An 18,944-nucleotide genomic window follows, 5' to 3' on the forward strand; every position below is an offset into this window, starting at 1 on the left:
CGTACCGGCCATGGGAGATACTGTGGAAAAAATGTGTAGATGCTTATGGACAGTACTTTGAAGAATATTAACACTTTGTACGATATGGATCAATAAATTTAAAAAAATATATATATATTTCATGACTTTCGGACACACCTTGTAGGCCAGAAGTGGCCACAGTACAAGGGACCCCACTAGCAATAAAAAAGGTTTTTTAATGTATTTATAATTCATATTTTGAAAGCAAAATGTCACTGTTACTAAAAGAAGTTTAGGTCTATAGGTGGGCTATATCTTTACTTGGTTTAGATTGTTATTCAGAGGGTTCTGAGTTAAATTTGCAGACAGATTTGTGTGTGGGGTTTTCTGCCCACAAATTGAAACCTATGCCTCAGCCAAAGCTCAAATTTTTTGGAATGTAAAAATACCAGGCCCCTCCTATGGTTCATAGCCCACTGATGATAGCAGGAGCAGCCCCTGACATGCCTGGACCTCAGAGAGGTCAGCACAGACTGTATCTGGAGGCAGTATATAAACATTTACTAGTTTCTTGGGGTGGGTGAGACTGAGTCTGCTTGGTACTTTGGCCGGTGTTTGGCCTGTTGTACCAGTCCCGGATACTAGATGATGAGTGTAGAGCAGTCAGTGGAATGAGAATTAGCAGGGGAAACATAAACATTTGCTAAGGTTATATCCATGGGTATACTGGCGTCAGGGATATGACACTATGTTTTGGAAGGAATGTCACGCTTTACATGATCGTTATAACTTTCTGTGACTTGACATCAGCACCTAAACTATTGGACAGATTTTCTGAAGAATTTGGTATGAGGGATTTCCACCAAAAGTTGTCAGGCAGTTCTGATTTTTTTTAGCCAAATTGACCCACTTTACTTGAGGTTATAAATGAACTCTTTCACGTCAGGATTCATTAATAAAATTGGGCAAAATTTGATATGTGGGATCTCTGTAATGTTACTCAACCATTTTGATTTTTAGCCGGTTTTATCATTGTAATGTCTACTTCACATAAGGCTTGTTAATAGAGCTCAGTGAGCTGCCGAGAATACTGCTGGCAATTCTGCGTGCTATATTGTGGCATGCATATGGCTGTAGTTGTGTCAGAGCAGTCCAGACTAGTACTCTGGTGTTTTATTCTGTGCTGGGTCACCACTACATCACTTCTTTTGAAGATGATGGGCCTCAAACATAACATTCTTATATCTTGTTTAATTTGAAGTGTCAGTCTCTCGGAGTTTGTTCATTTCAGCAGTGAGAAGGATAAGGTTATCATTAGGTAGTGAGAACAACTTCATATCTTTATGTTCACATCTGCATATACAGACCAGTTAACATAACTACTTTTGCAACATGGAAGAACCTACAGCCAGTGGTGCATGCATAGCAAAACTGATAACAACACTACATTAACATTCTTATGAACTGAACAAATAACATGCATAATACCCATGCCATACGGGCAATGCTGTGCAAATAAATCCAAAACAAGAGATACTGAAGTAAATATCTTTTAAACGAATGGATGACGACCACAGGGAAAACAGTGGGATGTTAATTAAGAAATATTGCATTCACGCATGATATATGTAAATTTGACATACAGTACATCAATTTTAGGAAGATAGAATACCCCTGATGATGGCCATATACAGCTGAGGCGTAGGAGTATAGTGAGGGAGAAGGGTGCATTTGAGATGGAAGTATATATGTGCAGTTAATGTTCACCTACTTATTTCAATCTGAACTGTGTGCTGGACTGCTCTAGCGCTTCCATTTTTAGGGCTGTATCCCTTGGAATACAGTCTTAGGTTAAGTAAACCAGGGACATTCATTATATATGATGCATGCTTTGCTTCCCATAGGCAATGGAAGACGGTCAAGGAAGGTATGGGCCAGAATGTGACTGGTGGTCATTAGGTGTATGTATGTATGAAATGTTGTATGGAGAAACACCGTTCTATGCAGAGTCTCTCGTGGAAACATACGGAAAGATCATGAATCATAAGGTGAGTAAATGCTTCCCCGTCGCAAGCTTTTGTTCTCCAGATGAAATCAGATCAGCTTCTCCTAAGGCCTGTTCTTGTGATAACTTTAGGCATATGTGAGTCTCAGCTTTTCATGATTGTATCAAGAACAAATCTTGATCTTGATTTGAACATTGATCTTCAGTCTAGAAGTTCTTGAAAATTTTTGGAAGATTTCTTTGATTTTGCTCAGTAGCACGCAGACTACTTGAGCCATCAGAGTGAACAATGGTTGGCAATGCTAGCACAAAGAAACTTGTCAATATAACCTCTCTGTCTTCCTCCACCTTCTCCCCCTGTTTCTGCCCCAACTGCATCTTTCTGTGTTTCTGTGTACAGTTCAGAGTCTGATGCAAAAAGTGATAAGTAATACACTTGTGTGCATTGTGATGAAGTGACTAATGTTGTAAATTGTGATTATAATTAATTCTCAAAATTTTTCGAAATTATTGTCTGAAACTGAATAAAATGATACAGTAAAACTTGGTTATAGCAACATCGGTTTCTGCGACACCTTGTCTATTGCGTCAAATATTCAATGGTACGAACTAATTCCTCATAAAGCAACTGTTTTTATACCTTGCTTAGTATGACATGCACAAATGCNAAATTAGGAACAATCAGTTGGAGTATGAGGTGCTATTGGAAAGTTCCCTGACTGTTACTGTTGTAACTACCTCGTTGAAAGAAGATGAGGGGGGAGGCTAAGGTCACACTTCACCAAGCCTGTTACATCAGTCTTCCACATGACACCGCGCTGTGAACATGCATTGTTTTTACACAGGTGCTTTTTCAAGTTTATGTTTCGTTTTGTTTGTGATGGATGGCAAAATCAAGCAACATGTCTGCATCAAGTTTTGGTGAAGCTTGGTAAATCTGCTACAAAATCCCTTGAAATGTTTCATGAGGCTTTAGGAGAACATTCTTTAAGCCGGACAGGCGTTCTTGAATGGTGTTCATGTTTTAAGGCCTTTCGAGTGTCAGTTGAAGATGACAAATATTCAGGGCAACCAAGCACCAGCAAAATGACAGAAAATGTTGAAAAATTGCAAGAACTTATCCACGAAGACTGTCGCCCAGCAATCCATGAGCACACAGACACCTTTGGGATCAGTTATGGAGTTTGCCAGGAGATCTTAACAGAACATTTGAACATGCGCCACTTTGCCACAAAGTTTGTTCCCCAAGTCTTGACAAATGATCAAAAGCAGCAGCACATAAACATGTGTCTTGAGCTACAAGAAATGGCTAACGAGGGCCCACCTTTTATCTCTAGGATCATAATGGATGACAACAGTTGGATTTGCAGTTAAGATCCAGAAGCAAAGCAACAAGCATCACAGTGGAAGAGCCCACAGTCACCAAGAGGAAAACAGGCACAGCAGGTCCAGAGATCAACAAAGAACATGCTCATTGTTCTTTTTTTTTTTCGATGTGAAGGGGAGTGTTCACAGGGAATTTGCTCCGCCTAACACTACGTTCAATTGTAACTTTTACTGTGACTTGAGATGCTTGAGAGAAAATGTGTGATGAAAAAAACCACATCTGGCTCTTTCATCACAACAGGCCCCCGCACATGTCCCTGAAAACCACAGAGTTTGTCGTGAAGAACACCATGAATGTTGTTCCCTGTCTCCCTACTCGCTGGACTTAGCCCCCTATGATTTTGCGTTGTTTCCCAATTTGAAAATTAAATTGAAGGGGTGACATTTTGAAACAGCAACTGACATCCAAAGGGAATCGCAAGCAGTACTCGACAGCATTTAAGGAAATGTCTTCCACAAAGCTTTTGAAGTGTGAAAACAATGATGGGATCGCTGTATACATTCCCAAGGAAACTATTTTTAAAGAGGTGGCAGACAAAATTTAGTAAGTTAAGGCAGCATTTCATTTTTGACCTAGTACGGGAACTTTCTGTTAGTAATGTTTCATTCATGAAAATGGTACTCACTCAAAGTTTTACAATTTTTATGAAATACTTTGAAAATATCTACCTTTTTATTAAATAGTTAAGTATAGGCTTGGGAAGGGATTCACTGCCTTACTACTGGAGCCAAAAATGGGCCTTTTATACTAGTCCCTGTTGACAGATGGGTATTGAGCATTGGTGGAACGGTAATTGCAGGGTTCTCAGAGAAAATCAGTCCCTAGTGACGCATTGTCATCCACACTTCCCACATAGACTTCCAGGAACTGAACTCTGGCCTCCGTTGTGAGGAGATGGGATCAGCAACGTTGTTTATATGCATTCATATGTCCTCCTTGTTTCCAGAATTGTTTTGATTTCCCAAGTGACCCAGGATATGAAGTATCTCAGGAAGCCAAAGATCTTATGAAAAGTCTTATTTGCAGTTCAGAGTATCGATTAGGACAACATGGTATTGAAGACTTCAAGGTAGGATAAATTATTGTGACTCTGAAAGTGTAGTTAATGCTTAGTTTTACCGTTCTGATGGTAAGGAACATAACCACAACAAATAAGAACAACTAATGTATGTCTGTAATGTGTATGTGATCACCAGGTAGTGACAGAGATCATTTCATTACATTGCCATTGGAAAGTTTATAGGCCTTATTTTGGAGAGAAAACTCTCGATAAAATTATCTCTTGACAGCAACCCGAGAGCTGTCGGAAGAGTAAAAGGTTTCGATAAACAGTTTCTGATGTAATTTTTAGATTGTAAATTTACCGTCTATAATGCAACAATAACCCTATATAAAAGACACTAAAAATATATTTAATATACTAAAAGTGCTTGTGAAATACTTTAAAATGTCATTAAAATTATACATTCATTCCTTGTTGCAACATGTTTCCGGCACACATGGACCATCATTAGGCAATATTTTTTGTTACTGGGGAGACCACTGCACTGTACACTTTGTCTTCTGTGCCTTTAGGCACGTCGTCATTTTTGTTATTAGTTTCTTTCTTAGAATATTTCCATTGTATCTTTTGTGGTGGCTATTTCAGTGTTTTTATGTCGTCAGGAAAAATACAAAGGAAACTAATAACAAAAACATCCATATGCCTAATGTCTACCGCGAATTCCCAGGCGGGACTAACATAGGTCATTACAGATCTAATGAGAGCTCACTGATGAATACCCTTGTTATGTAGCTTCCACACAGAAAACAGCCTATTGCCCAGCAACGGACTCCATTTTTCTGTTGTGCACGTGCCCCAATGCCTCTATGGCTCAACAGTTCCTGCATAGAGTAAATATGCCACAATATATTCATCAGCGCTGCTTATATCATTAAATTTTCCATTTATTTGTGTTCTAAGTTTTATGTTTTTTATTGTCTTTTTTTTTTTTTTTGCCTTTTGCTTCATTAATCCAGATGATCTCCCCCCCCCATTTTCTCCAGATTAGCAGCAGTAGACCATAATCTGCATTGTCATTTAAACACAGTATAAGAGGAATTATGATTGTAAAATTACATATGTAATTATTCTTTTGTTAGAATCATGCATGGTTTGCCAATTTGGATTGGGATGGTATCCGAGACAGTGTAGCTCCTTACAAACCAGAAGTTAGCAGTCCAACGGATACATCCAATTTTGATGTTGACGACACTGATATTCGAACATCAGATGCTGTACCTCCAACCGCAAATTCTGCCTTCACTGCACTTCACCTTCCATTTGTGGGCTTCACTTTTACGCAAGGGAGGTAAGTACATTTGGGTTTAACTGAATTATTTTTCTTCTTTTGGTGTTGGTAGAATTCAGTTTTAGTGCCAAGTGTGCCAGTTGAATGTGTAACCCTCCTGCTTTGTTTTTGGTGGTCCTGGATTCAGATCTTGGGCCAGAGTATATCCCGACTGAGGCTTTTTATGGTTTTACTCAGACACTCCAGGCAGGTACCAGTGTAGTACCCATTTCTTTCCATATCTTTTCCAATTCAGTATGCCATTCTGCCATTCACTGCTGCAGCATAGTTTGAGCCAAGAATAAATAAGATGCAGTATCAGTCGTCAGCAAATAAAATTCTATTTTTAAAACTATGTATTTTAAGCTCTTGAGTGGCATTCTTGGAACTGTTCTGTAATTCACTTTCTGTTGGTACTTGGTATATTGGGGAAAAGTTTTGGGTTCAGTTTGTTAGTCTGATGTTTCCCCAGACTGTGTGACAGATGTTGCATGTAGTTGATATGTTTCTCAGGAGATTGCAGCACCATATGGTACTCCTTATCCTCTGCTTTCTGAATGCAGTAACAATATGTTTTGTATTTTAGAGAACTCAGATTTTATGATAACTTAGTGAGTATAAATTTGAAGTGGTGCAGGAGGATAGAGGACTCACTTTCTTCGTGACTATTTTTCATAAAAGGTGAAAAAGTTAAAGCTATCCTTTTAACAGGCTGTGGAGGCCTGTGGGTTTGTGAGGCTCCCACATTTTGTAGACAGTTGTCTTGCACATGGCAGTGAGGTTGTGCGCTGGTTCCTAGATACAGACTGTACAGCATATTTAAGTTGCCTGGAAAATGTTTATCTTTTGAGATACGAGGTTCCCATGTTTGTGAATTTGATGCAGGTCAGATCTCTCAAATCCAGCACCCTAAAGAATTTTCTGAACCACAAGTGGTAAGTTATTCTGATATCAAAAGGCCTAAATAAGCCACCAGAATTTATGATGTGTTAGGGTTGGTACACTTAAGGTACTGGTGCAAGGAAGAAGGTAACAATGCTTGCACACACCAATGCCACTTTTGCTTGCTGGTCTCTGAAGCCATCCATATTTAGGAGCTGTCTGGCAAACTAAACTCACGCTGGGGCATGGGAGATACTGGACCGTGGAGTCCTGGGTTCAAGTGGTCCAACTTCATATTGACATTTCAGGGGAACCTACTGCTTCCATCTTCAGAGGAGGTACTTCATTTTTATTGTGACGGATTTGCTCAAAGCATTAAGCTGTGGCGCCAGAAAATCCGTTGCTAGGTAATGTAGTCAACAGTAGAACTTTGGTTGCTTAGGAGCTAACATTTTGAGAAGCATGTTTTTTCATGACAGCGAATCATTTGTAGGAATTTCCACGGATACAAGCTAGCCTACATAAGGAGCCGTGGAGACTCTTCATTGATTCATTTGACAGATGTCATTGAAGGCAGTCAGAAAGTCTTTCATAAGGCAGTTCAGTAGTTGAAGTGTTAACCAGATAAGAGTCTTAACCAGGAAATGACTAGTAAGCAGATGTTGAAGACTTTATTTTTTGTGATATAGTTACAGTAATCTTAGAGCGTTATAATTTCTGTAGTTACAACTCGTGAGCGTCCAGTAAATCTATTCGTCTTATCCAGAACGAATTATTATTCCTCATGCTAACCAGGAATATATGACAGTATTTTGAGTATTGCCAGTAGCCTTGTGGTTATTGTTAAATAAAATGTGTGCCTCTAAATTAAATTTTCATTTTTTTCTGAAGAGAGAGTAATCCAGATTAATAAGAAGTGTTGCTTCTTTCAGCTGCATGTCTGATTTGGGTTCCATACCTCTTGATCAAATGTCTTCCAGCAAGTTTGAAGAGGAGAGGTTACAGCAGCTCGAAGACGAGAATCAGCGCCTTCTTAAGAACCTTACAGGTATAATTGTGATTTAGAGGCAGTTGTGTAACATGAAGTGCATCTTATACTTTGTTCATAGAAGTGCCTCCTCTTCCCTCAGAATATGGTTGTGTCCACTTTCAGTATCACAGTTTACTTATAAAATTAAAAAAAAAAAATATTGGAATGAGGATTCAAGCTACACAATAGAACTTTTCCAGCAGTACTTGCACAGAGCCAGTGTAGATGGTGTTGTTAACCCTGCTGGGAATCAAACCCTGATTCCTCAGCCATCTGACCCATAGCCTACTCACTGTACTGATTGAGGTAACCTACCTCTGCTCTGTCTTAGTAAATATTGTAGCATGTTGCTGTGCAACGATCACAAGAAGCAACATGTGTCGCTTGGTAACGTCTGGTAGACCTGTCAGCAATACCCGGGCTGTCTCTAGGCAAGTGCTTGGTAAATGAGTTCCCACGGCAGTGAATATGCATGCAACAGCCAAGGTATTTTTGGACTATAACAGTGGAAATGCTGTTTTATATGTGGTTCATACTGAAATTTTATAAGCAGAGTGTCTTGTTCTGGAGTTGATAGTTGGCGGTTGGCAGGAGGGAATTGACAGGCCTTCTGCCTGGACGGCTGTGACGAGATCCTGAGTGCATGAAGCTGCAGAATCTCCACTGATAGGAGCTTTTGCTAGGGAGCGGCTGTTGAATAACCTGCGTGCCGGAGAAGACTTAGTGTTTGCAGCAGTCATTTCTAAAGTATGGAGATCAGCCAGGGCGCTGTAATTGCTTGTAGTTCCGAGTGGTGTCAATAAAGCCAGTCACCAATTCATACTCCATCTATAGTCACAGCCAGAAATATGTGACAGTATCCTACACTTGTTTTTTTACATTTTCACATTTTAAATACAAGTACATACAGTGGTGAATATGATTCTGTGTAGTTTAGTGGATATTAACGATTTGTAATCAGAATATTTTTTTCTTGATCATTTTGTTAAGTACGATCAGTGATATGATATAACCTCAAAATGGTAATATTTGTTATCAGTTTTGTATCATTAAGTTATTTCTTTCAGAGTTGAAACGTTTACTGCAGAACCAAGGGGGATTGTCAGGTGTCGGTGAGGATGGAAGAAGAATATCTCCCACATCCGAGAGTGGAAATGGTATGAGGAGATTGCAGGATGAAATTAACACACTAACCAAAAAGAACTGTGGTAAGCAGTGTTACCTGTCCTGAGACCTAGATAATATGCTTTAATACAATTACTAATGAAATCTTCATGCAAAAGGGAATCCCAACCTTGTAATAGGCTGAAACACTTGTAGTGACCCCTGTTTGATCCAGGTGATAATGCTGTGACTTTTACTTGAAAAGCACACTGTTCAGATCTCTTGTCAGAAGAGCGGGTATTATAATCAAGGTCCTCTGCTTGACTCTGGTTACATTCTAAGGTGGTACCTTAAAGTGTTGTGTAGTCCTTTGTTTTTACATCCGTTTTACATCCGTAGGCCTACAGCTTGACACACTATGATCTGCGCTGTTGGCAGTGTTATTAAATAAGCCATTATATTTGAACAAGTGATACATTTTAATGGCATTTAATGTGAATGTTATTGTGTTGGAATTTACCAAATCTTTGTAATTTGTATTCAGGACAGCCCAGTCAAGGTAACAGTAAGAACAGACTGGATGGCTGAGGACTCATTGTTCAATTTCTGGGGGGGGAAGATATTTTTCTCTTCTCCACAGCATTCAAATTGACTCTGGGATCCATCCAGCCTGTTGTTGAATGTGTACTGGGGGCAGTATGTTATGTGACTGGAGTGTGAGGCTGATCATTCACATCGATCTATGACTGAGATTATAAATGCATGGAGTGTCTCCACACTTCCATACAGCACTATGGAATACAGGAAGAAGTTGACCTGTTTTACCTATCAGGAATATGATCGTACTGCTTATGTAAACTTCTGTCCTGGGAGTGACAGGATTGTTACTTCATATTGGGTCCTGAAATTTTTTGTTGTGAAAGATCATCAAATCACATGCAGCTTTTGGGATTACCAGGTTTTTGGAATTTTCCCACCATCCATTATTCTAAAGAACACTGTGTTTCGGTAAGTAGATCTGTTTCAATCCTCATGTGTTGGAGTAGGAGACAGTTTATTGGGTCCATTACAAATATCTGGCCTCAGTCACTGGAGGTTGTTCAGTGTTTATTTTTAACTTTCAGTCATCTGTGTAGCCTTTTGTTTAGTGCCGGTGGCTGACTAGAGGAAGAATGAGTCCAGGAATATGAAATCTGTAATATCAGTGGATCATAAACAAATTTGCAACGTTTCATTGAATCATTTTTTTTTATATGTTGTGAATTGTTAGATAGGAGCCCGGATAACGTAGTCAGTATATTGACTAGCTATGGGCTGAACAATCAAGGGGTTGGAGTTAAAGTCCTGGTAGGGTCATGAATTTTCACTTCTCCCATCGTCCAGACCAGCTCTGGGGTCCACCAAACCTCCTATACAATGGGTACCAGGGGCTCTTTCCCAGGGGTAAAACAGCTGGGGTGTGAAGCTGCCAACTCGCCTCCAACTAGTGCCAAGGTCAAGAAAATGTGGCTCTATAGATCCACTCCCCCATACATCTTCATGGCATAGTGCTTAATTAGTTAAGCACAGGGCAGCTTTACCATACCTTTACAGATTATTAAATATTTTATATGGATATATGTATGTAACAGTTACACATTCTTATATGCTACTTTTGAAACAGATCACAGTCTTTGTTGTGGTTGAAGTTTCATATACAAATGTACGGAACCTGTGTACAAGATTGGCTGAACACCCTGCATCCAGAGGTGTGACAAGGAAAAAGAATGAGATATTTAGTGGAACCCTTAGACCACCATAGCCAGTAAGTTCGTGGACTGGCCACAAAGTGTTGCAGTGCACTACATTGGATAGGTTGAGGCATGATATGATTACCTGTCAGTTCATCTCTCATCACAGCAAGAGCAGTTGAGTATAAGCAGAACTATGGCCTCTGTTGCGAACTGCAGTTAAATGCGACTGGCGGAAATTGAAAATGTGGCAGTTCAAACAATGTGGAAACATCAAGTTCAGCCAAAAACTAGGCAAATCCGCTAGTGAAATGTTCAACATGACGAATTGGCTGTTGCTACATGACAACGCCTCTGCACATCACTCCGTCTTGTCCAAGAGGAACTGGCAACGCAACAGGTCACCGTTTTCCCACACCCTCCATACTCACCTGATCTCGCACCATGCCATTTCTTTCTCTTTCACCACTTGAAAGCAAAGCTACGTGGTTGTAGAGTTCAGTCATCCGAGGAGGTGTTGATTGCCACAGGAGATGCCGTATGGGAATTTCCTGCCAATATGTTTCAGCAATGTTTTTGGCACCTATATCAACGTTGGCAGACTTGCGTAGCGGCCAACGGCAACTATTTTGAGGGCCGATGTGGATCTGTGTGAGTGTATGTGAATACCTTGTAATATGATGCGATAAAACCCCAGTCCACAAACTTAATGACTCAGTGCAGCCATGAAACCATTCTGTACTTGTGAAACCTCACATCAAGTGAAGTATTGTATCTAATAAAGACTTTCTTATGCTCCTAGATGAAGCCCAATATAAAGCATTTTATTATTTTTTTGTAATTAGTGCTTTCTGATTTTGTAAGTAATGTGCAATTGGTATAAGAAATTTCTGGCCCTCCAAAATTTGCACTTCGATTTAATGATAGAACGATGATTGATATTCATGTCTTCTCTATGCCAGAAATTGTTACTGTACAACCATAGTCTTCTTTGACTAGTGACATCAGATATTGAACAGACCATATAAAAGAACCACCCCACTTGTTGCCATAGTTACTTTGATTTTCAGCTGAAGTTTAGTGTTTGTTTTATATGTCATTAATTATTTTAGAAACTGACGTATCATTAAATTATATTTATTTGTGTAGAAGCAGTTTCTGTAAGTACTTACATAAAGACATTATTTTGTGTGTGGTATTAGAAAGAGGAGCAGTGTTTTGATATAGTTTTGTGCTAGCTCCATTTAGTGAACGAAGTGCAAGAGAAGTTATTCTTTCGGTGATTCATTAAATAAGGATTTCACTGTATGGATGTTATACAGAGTTTCAATGTATTTGTTCTTAATTTCTTCACAAGTTCTCTGTCACTCTGTGTTTATGCCATACTCACTAATCCCAAGTGACTCAAAATCAAGAGGTTTAAACACAAGAAAAGAGGAAATTTTGGTGTTGTGTCAGGTTGTAAACATAATCAAGTAATTATATGCAAAGCTTTGTTTTTTGTTCTAAGTGTATTTTTGTGTTTAAATGCCAGAGACATGCCATTGACATTACTTTTAAAACGTTCAGTAGATTTCACTGATGTCTGGGAGGAATATACTTGCTGTCTGCTTGCTTAGCCCTCTTCAACAATGAAGGTGAAAGCAGTAGATTTTCCAATAAACTGATAAATTTCTACCTTAACACATGGCACCACATCCCAGAAAGACATACATGTTCATCTGAGGTTCTCAAGGCTGTGACCATGGGGATTACCGTCTTCTGGGATGGAAAGCTGTGTAATCAGATACTTACTGACATGGCCGCACCATAGCTCAAGCGTTTAGTCACTGGCTTCCCACTGTGGCAGCCCAGGTTCAATCCTGGGTCTGGTCAAGTGGGATTTATGGTGGACAAAGTGGCGTTGGTGCCGGTTTTCTCCGAGTACTTCAGTTTCCCCTGCCAATCTTCATTCCACCAAATTCTCCATCATAATCACCCGGGGCAGGCTACAATAGGCCAATCAGTGCCTGCTGTGCCGAGTGGACCCAGTTGGACTCCACCCCCACTAAGTGAATTTTAATTACTGACCTTTGAGAGGCATGTGGTGCCTACATTTTCAGGGAAATTATCCTGAAGATGGAGAGAGCAGGTTCTACTAAAACTAGATAAATATGTACCAGACTGCATGTTGCTACATATCAGAAGACAGTAATCCTCACTTCTTCGAAGAGTGCTACATTCAGGGATGTAACAACATGGGGTCCAATAGAAGTACACCAGTTTTTCAGAGGAATGTACTGCCTAAGAGTAACTGAAGCAAACCAGCAACAAGTGGGCCATTTGTCTCTTCTGTCAGGCAGAAGTAATTATATGAAATTGGAGATGTGATTTGGTAATTTAGAATGATACTGCTGATTTATTTCCGTTTTAGTTTTCAATTAAGATAAGTATGTAAGATTTCAATGCACTTGATAGCAGTTTTATGCTTATAGCATAAGTAGTGTCTCGGCTGTTTACCTCTGTCAGGTTCTGTTATTCAGCTTCGATTTCTGCCTTGTCCTGAAGGGAGTTCATGTAACTTTTCGCCAGAGACTTGTTGCTGTCTGCTCTGTGTAAATATATACATTGTTTGTTCTCTGCCGTAGAGTTGGAAAGTCAGTTGAAACAGCAGCAGCCTTCAGATCTGAAGAGGGAAATAACAACAGTAGATGGAGAAGGTTCTCAAAGAGTGAGAGAAATGGAAAAAATGATTAGGTTGCTGAAACAAGAAAAAGAAGAGGCACAAAAGGTAAAAATCTATATTTCTGTTATGTGAAAGTTTGTTTCTGTCTTAACACATAAATTCTTGGAGGAAAAGGTAAAGTTGTCCCTGTGCTTAACTAATTAAGCGTTACACCATGAAGACATATGGGGTAGTGGATGTATACATCCATGTTTTCTTGACCTAGGCACTAGTTAGAGGTGAGTGGTCAGCTTCACGCCCTGGCCGCTTTACCCCCAGCGAAAGAGCCAGCAGTACCCATTTGATAGCAGGCTGAGTGTGCCCCAGAGCTGGTCTGAACGACATGAAGAAGTGGATATTGTTGTCCCCACCAGGACTCAAACTCTGACCCCACAGTCATCCAACCCATTAGCCTGTCACTATACCAACTATGCTGTGAATTCTTGGAGTAGAAATTATATATAGTGTGTGTTGTGTGGTTGCGAAGACTATGCATTTATTAGAAAACCTGAAGGAAAGAGATGACTTGAAAGTCCTAGGTATAGAGAGGGTGATAATATGAAAGCAGGTCTTAAATAATAATATGGCAGATTGTGAACTGGATTCATCTGGCACGAGATGGGGAGCAGTGGCAGGATGTTGTGAACATGGAAATGAACCTTTGGATTCTGTATGGTGCTGGGAATTTCTTGAGTAGCCAAGCAACTGTTAGCTTCCCCAGGGCTCTGCACTCTGGAGCTAGTTAGAATGGATAACATGGAGATGCATCACATAGCTTGACACAGTGTAACTAGGTAGAAGGGTACCAGCATTTTAAAGGAATTCACTGCCTCCACTGACTGGATTTCAGCTTCTGACAGAGGAAGAAATTGCTGCAGTGATTTTTTATTCATTTTCATCAGCACAGTCTGTGTTATTAAATTTTCCATTTGTTTTGAAAGGCTTATTTTTCTTTTACGGCTGTCTTTTGCTTCATTAACCCTGATGTCTCTGCCAGTTAATCTGCATTAATGATGGTTTACTGGTGCTGCTGCTGCTGTCGCTGCCACCTCCACAATTGTCAGCCATTGATTATGTTGCAGGATAAAGTGGACGCCCAAGAAAAGCTGAAGTTGCAGGATAAGGAATTGAAAGATGCCTTAGGTCAAAGAAAATTAGCAATGGCTGAATACACTGAAGTAACGGACAGGTTTGTATTTTGTTACATTTGTGGTCTATTTAACTACACTATCAGGAGCTCAGAGAATATAGTGTTGAGTGATTGGGGGTAGTCAGTAATGAATTGTACGGGACACGCAGTAGTTTGTAGTTTGTTTAAAGATGCCATCAGTAACTCAGACTGTACGGCCTTCAGTTGTATGATGGTTGCTGAATTGGCAAGGATGGAAGGCAGTGGAAATGTCCCAACTGTGGTATTGTCCTATCCTGGCATATATCTGAAGAAACAAGAGAAAGTTTTTCAGCCAGTGGCTACATTCTGCTTCCATATAACAATACTTTCAAGTGTACTGTGAAATATAGATTTCCTAATTTCCTTGGATATATGTTTATTCCATGAGATAACAGCGGCAATTTTTGAAACCCATTTAAAAAGTATTTTAGTTTCAGAAAAATGCAAAATTTGTGTGAGGACATATCAGTTGACTATGATATTATCACGATCTTTGAGTGACTATAAACGTGGTTTGGATTAATAAGTGGATTTATTGAACTCTTACAGATCGTAAGTACAGGTAAGGATTATGCTGTCACAGTTCTACACACTTCACAAACCACTATGGTACACACTAGATCTTCTCAGTGCGTTAGAGTCTTCACTAACCATTGCTTGGTAGCGGCTTCTGACAGATGTTCCCCTTCCTCTGGGTTCCCAGTCTGTCACCGGCCTCAGCTACCAGCTTCTAACAGCAGCAGCTCCCAACAACTGAATCCCAGTGGTTAACTATTTCACTGCCACTCTTAACTTGTCTTACTTACAACATCTCAGCACGGACTGCATAGAAAACACCGCTCCTCTGTTGCAGTGCAATTGTTGTGTTCGGTGTCTGTTGGGGTGTCCATGTGATCACTACTCAAGCCATTGCCTAGCAACGGCCGTTGTTTGCAGAGCCATTACTTAGCAGTGGATGTTGTATAGTTCCATATTTCATGGTCATTGCCTAGCATAAGGCCTACATCCCACAATATATATTGCAACACAGCTCTTTGTTACACTACTGACCAAAATGTGCTCTGATTTGTCTTGGAAGATAAAGTATCATGAAGAGAACATGTGGTCTTCTTCAGTGAGTGTACTGTGATAAGCATTCTGGAACTTAAAATGTAGAATGCTGCCTGTTCTGGAAGAAAAAGTATAGTATAAAAATGTTTTGACCTTCACTCAGTTTTAAGTGAGAAACCTTTGCATTCCCCCCCTCCAAACACACACACAATCCACCCCATCCAAAAGAAGTTAGGATATTTCCAACAGTTATGCAGAAATGTCTTAAGTAAATTTCTTTTCAGGTTTTCACTCTTAGCTCAGTGCTGAGTTATTTGGTGCCATGTTGACTTAGGTTTTCTACATGTTCGGATCTGTATCGGACTTGATATTACAGTCTCATATTCTGAATGCCGATCACAGTGGCCATGTGGTCTGATGCATGAGCTGTCTTCACTCATTCGAACACTGGGATCGTGGAATCAAATCCCACTCAAGACATGGATGTCTGTATATGCATTTATTCTGTATTTGTGTTGTCCTGTGTGTAGGTAACAGTCTTATGATGGGCTGATCACTCATCTGAGGAGTCCTACCATCTGTGTAAAAGATTACGAAACTGAAGAAGAGGCCAGGGTTCAACAGAGGGCTGTAGAGCCATTGATGAATGAACAAATAAATGAATGAATGAATAAATATTCTGAACAGTCAAATTCTGATCACACATCTGTTGCTTTCTCTTCATCATGGTCAATTTCAGATGTCAGCCATAATGATTTCCCTTTCAAAGACTACGGCTTTGTCAGATGTGACACCATGTAGTCTGGTATATAGGTACCAGTGGTTTGGATGAACTTGATGCCTCTGTCTGCAGCATAGAAAATGACGATGGCAGTGAGAGGTTACTGCTAAGCATTGGCATCTTTCTGCCACACCACACCATGTGACATTCCAAAGATTTGAATCTTATTATTGATTGCTGTCACTTCCTTCCTACTAACCATGCCTCCTACTTATGCTGCTTGTATTTCTTGAATATTACTGTTATGTAAGTACATGGGATACACTGTCACCCAACTCATACAGTAATCATATTCCCAAGAACACTCTTGTAACTCAAAATTTTTGTTGTGTGTTTGGTTTCATGCCTATAAATTTAATTGAAAAGTATGTAGCACAGTTGTATTCTGGGGTGTGATGCTATGTAGCCTTCTAGAAGTTCACTGATGTTTCACAGAAATATACTCCCATCTTCAGGGCCACTCTGCTTTCCTCTTGCTGGTTGTTTGCTCAACTTATTTTCTGAACCTGAAGATTGAGGCACTACTTTTCTCTGAAACATCAGTTAACTTCTACCAGACTGCATGGCATCACATCTGACAAGATAGTACTGTTTCTTGTCGCTGATTTAGGAGTCTCAAATGTAACTTTAATACCAGTCATTTGAGACATTTCAATTATCTTTTAATATGTTATTATTCTTAGTGGGGTGAGACTTCAGTCCACTTGATAGTGCAGCCACTGTTTGTCCTGTTGTACCAGCTCCAGATGATAAATGTTGGTAATTGTGGAGCAATTGGTGGAATGAAGATTGTTAGGGGAAACCAAAGTACTTGGGGAAAACTTGCCCCAGCACCACTTTGTCCACCACAAATCCCACATACCCAGACCCAGCTGCTGTGGTGGGAAGCTGACAACTAACTGCCTGAGCTGCAGCCATGTGTAGTCTTTGTTGAAAGAAATCATGAAATCACATTAGCTCAAGATTTATGAAATGATGTAAGTTGAGGAGGCATTACGTACTTGAGCTGGCACTCACAAAAACACTGACAGCTGATAGTACACTAAGGATGTCTTTTAGTTAGGAATTTGTGGAAACTGTTGACAAATTGTATTTCTAGAAGCACGCTATTTTTGTAACAGAGTTATAATGCAATGGAAACCCCATTTAATGTTCCTCAGTTTTAGTCATTCCCTTACTTAACATCCAGTTTGATTGAGCATGAGTNCAGTCATTTGAGACATTTCAATTATCTTTTAGTATGTTATTATTCTTAGTGGGGTGAGACTTCAGTCCACTTGATAGTGCAGCCACTGTTTGTCCTGTTGTACCAGCCCCAGATGATAAATGTTGGTAATTGGGAAAACTTGCCCCAGCACCACTTTGTCCAACACAAATCCCACATACCCAGACCCGGCTGCTGTGGTGGGAAGCTGACAACTAACTTCCTGAGCTGCAGCCATGTCTAGTCTTTGTTAAAAGAAATCATAAAATCACGTTAGCTCAAGATTTATGAAATGATGTAAGTTGAGGAGGCATTATGTTACTTGAGCTGGCACTCACAAATACACTGACAGCTGATAGTATACTAAGGATGTCTTTTAGTTAGGAATTTGTGGAAACAGTTGACAAATTGTATTTCTAGAAGCACGCTATTTTCGTAACAGAGTTATAATGCAATGGAAACCCCATTTAATGTTCCTCAATTTTAGTCATTCCCTTACTTAACATCCAGTTTGATTGAGCATGAGTTGATCTCTTTGTTAAATTCTGTCTGTTTAAGATTATCCTCAATTAAGTTTTCAGTTCCACTATTCCCCAGTTAAAACTTGCTGTATACTTTCTATGTGATTTTGCCAGGTTATCTGAATTGCGTCAGCAGAAGCAGAAGTTGTCACGACAAGTACGAGACAAAGAAGAAGAGTTGGAAGTTGCAATGCAGAAGATTGATAGTCTTCGTCATGACATCCGAAAGGCAGAGAAACTTCGTCGTGAATTAGAGGCANCCCCCAGTTAAAACTTGTATGGGGCTTTCACTGTAAAATGGTATGCTTCTTGCTGTATACTTTCTGTGTGGTTTTGCCAGGTTATCTGAATTGCGTCAACAGAAGCAGAAGTTGTCGCGACAAGTACGAGACAAAGAAGAAGAGTTGGAAGTTGCAATGCAGAAGATTGATAGTCTTCGTCATGACATCCGAAAGGCAGAGAAACTTCGTCGTGAATTAGAGGCACGGGTGGAGGAGGCAATGGCTGAAACTGGCAAGGAACGGAAACTCCGTGAACGGAGCGAGGAATACTGCAAGCAAATGGAAGAAGAGACAGAGAAACTGAGGCAGAGAAACCTTGTGGCAGGAGCTGACACATCTGCTGCAAATCAGTCGCACGCCTCGCAGGAGATAGTGAGGTTAAAAGGAGAGGTGGAGAAAATTGAGGTGCAGTACAATGAAAGCCTGGCCCAGCAGCAGAGTCGCTACAATTTGGAGCTGGCAAGCCTGAGGGACCAGTTGCAGGAAGCAGAGAGCAGGAGGGATGCCCTTGAAAGGGAGGTGAGAAAGTTTAGGTTTTTGTTAAGTAAATCCATTATTGCATACATTTAATTTCCTCTGAAGTTGTAAAACTACATTTATATAGATATTGATGTAAATAATAATAGTATGTAATAGATTTCAAGTATGAGGATGAGTTAGATAAGTTATTTTTGTAATAGTGAGGTTTGTCAGAATTATTGGGTTTTTGGACTTCCTCCATCACCCAGTGTTCTAAAAACTGGGGAACATAACACTTTGGAAACTGGATCTTTTTTCATCCTCAGGTGAGTGGGAGACCCCTA

The 18,944-nt window shown here is 39.9% G+C and overlaps 1 protein-coding gene across 1 annotated transcript in view; it reads left to right on the plus strand.

The window, feature by feature from the left end:
* The window catches only part of LOC111868463 (serine/threonine-protein kinase MRCK beta), a gene marked incomplete at its 3' end in the record, with an annotated part of 38,750 nt that extends 20,090 nt beyond the window's left edge, over positions 1–18,660 (plus strand). The window contains exons 6-14 of the mRNA XM_033753085.1: positions 1,866–2,009; positions 4,300–4,422; positions 5,496–5,704; positions 7,498–7,613; positions 8,663–8,803; positions 13,057–13,199; positions 14,216–14,322; positions 17,975–18,098; positions 18,325–18,660. Of these exons, the coding sequence (XP_033608976.1) occupies positions 1,866–2,009; positions 4,300–4,422; positions 5,496–5,704; positions 7,498–7,613; positions 8,663–8,803; positions 13,057–13,199; positions 14,216–14,322; positions 17,975–18,098; positions 18,325–18,660 (1,443 nt within the window). The remainder of the gene's footprint in view (positions 1–1,865; positions 2,010–4,299; positions 4,423–5,495; positions 5,705–7,497; positions 7,614–8,662; positions 8,804–13,056; positions 13,200–14,215; positions 14,323–17,974; positions 18,099–18,324) is intronic.
* Positions 18,661–18,944: the final 284 nt, after the last annotated feature.

Source organism: Cryptotermes secundus, unplaced genomic scaffold, assembly GCF_002891405.2.
Source record: "Cryptotermes secundus unplaced genomic scaffold, Csec_1.0 scaffold264, whole genome shotgun sequence".
NCBI classification, from domain to species: Eukaryota; Metazoa; Arthropoda; class Insecta; order Blattodea; family Kalotermitidae; genus Cryptotermes; species Cryptotermes secundus.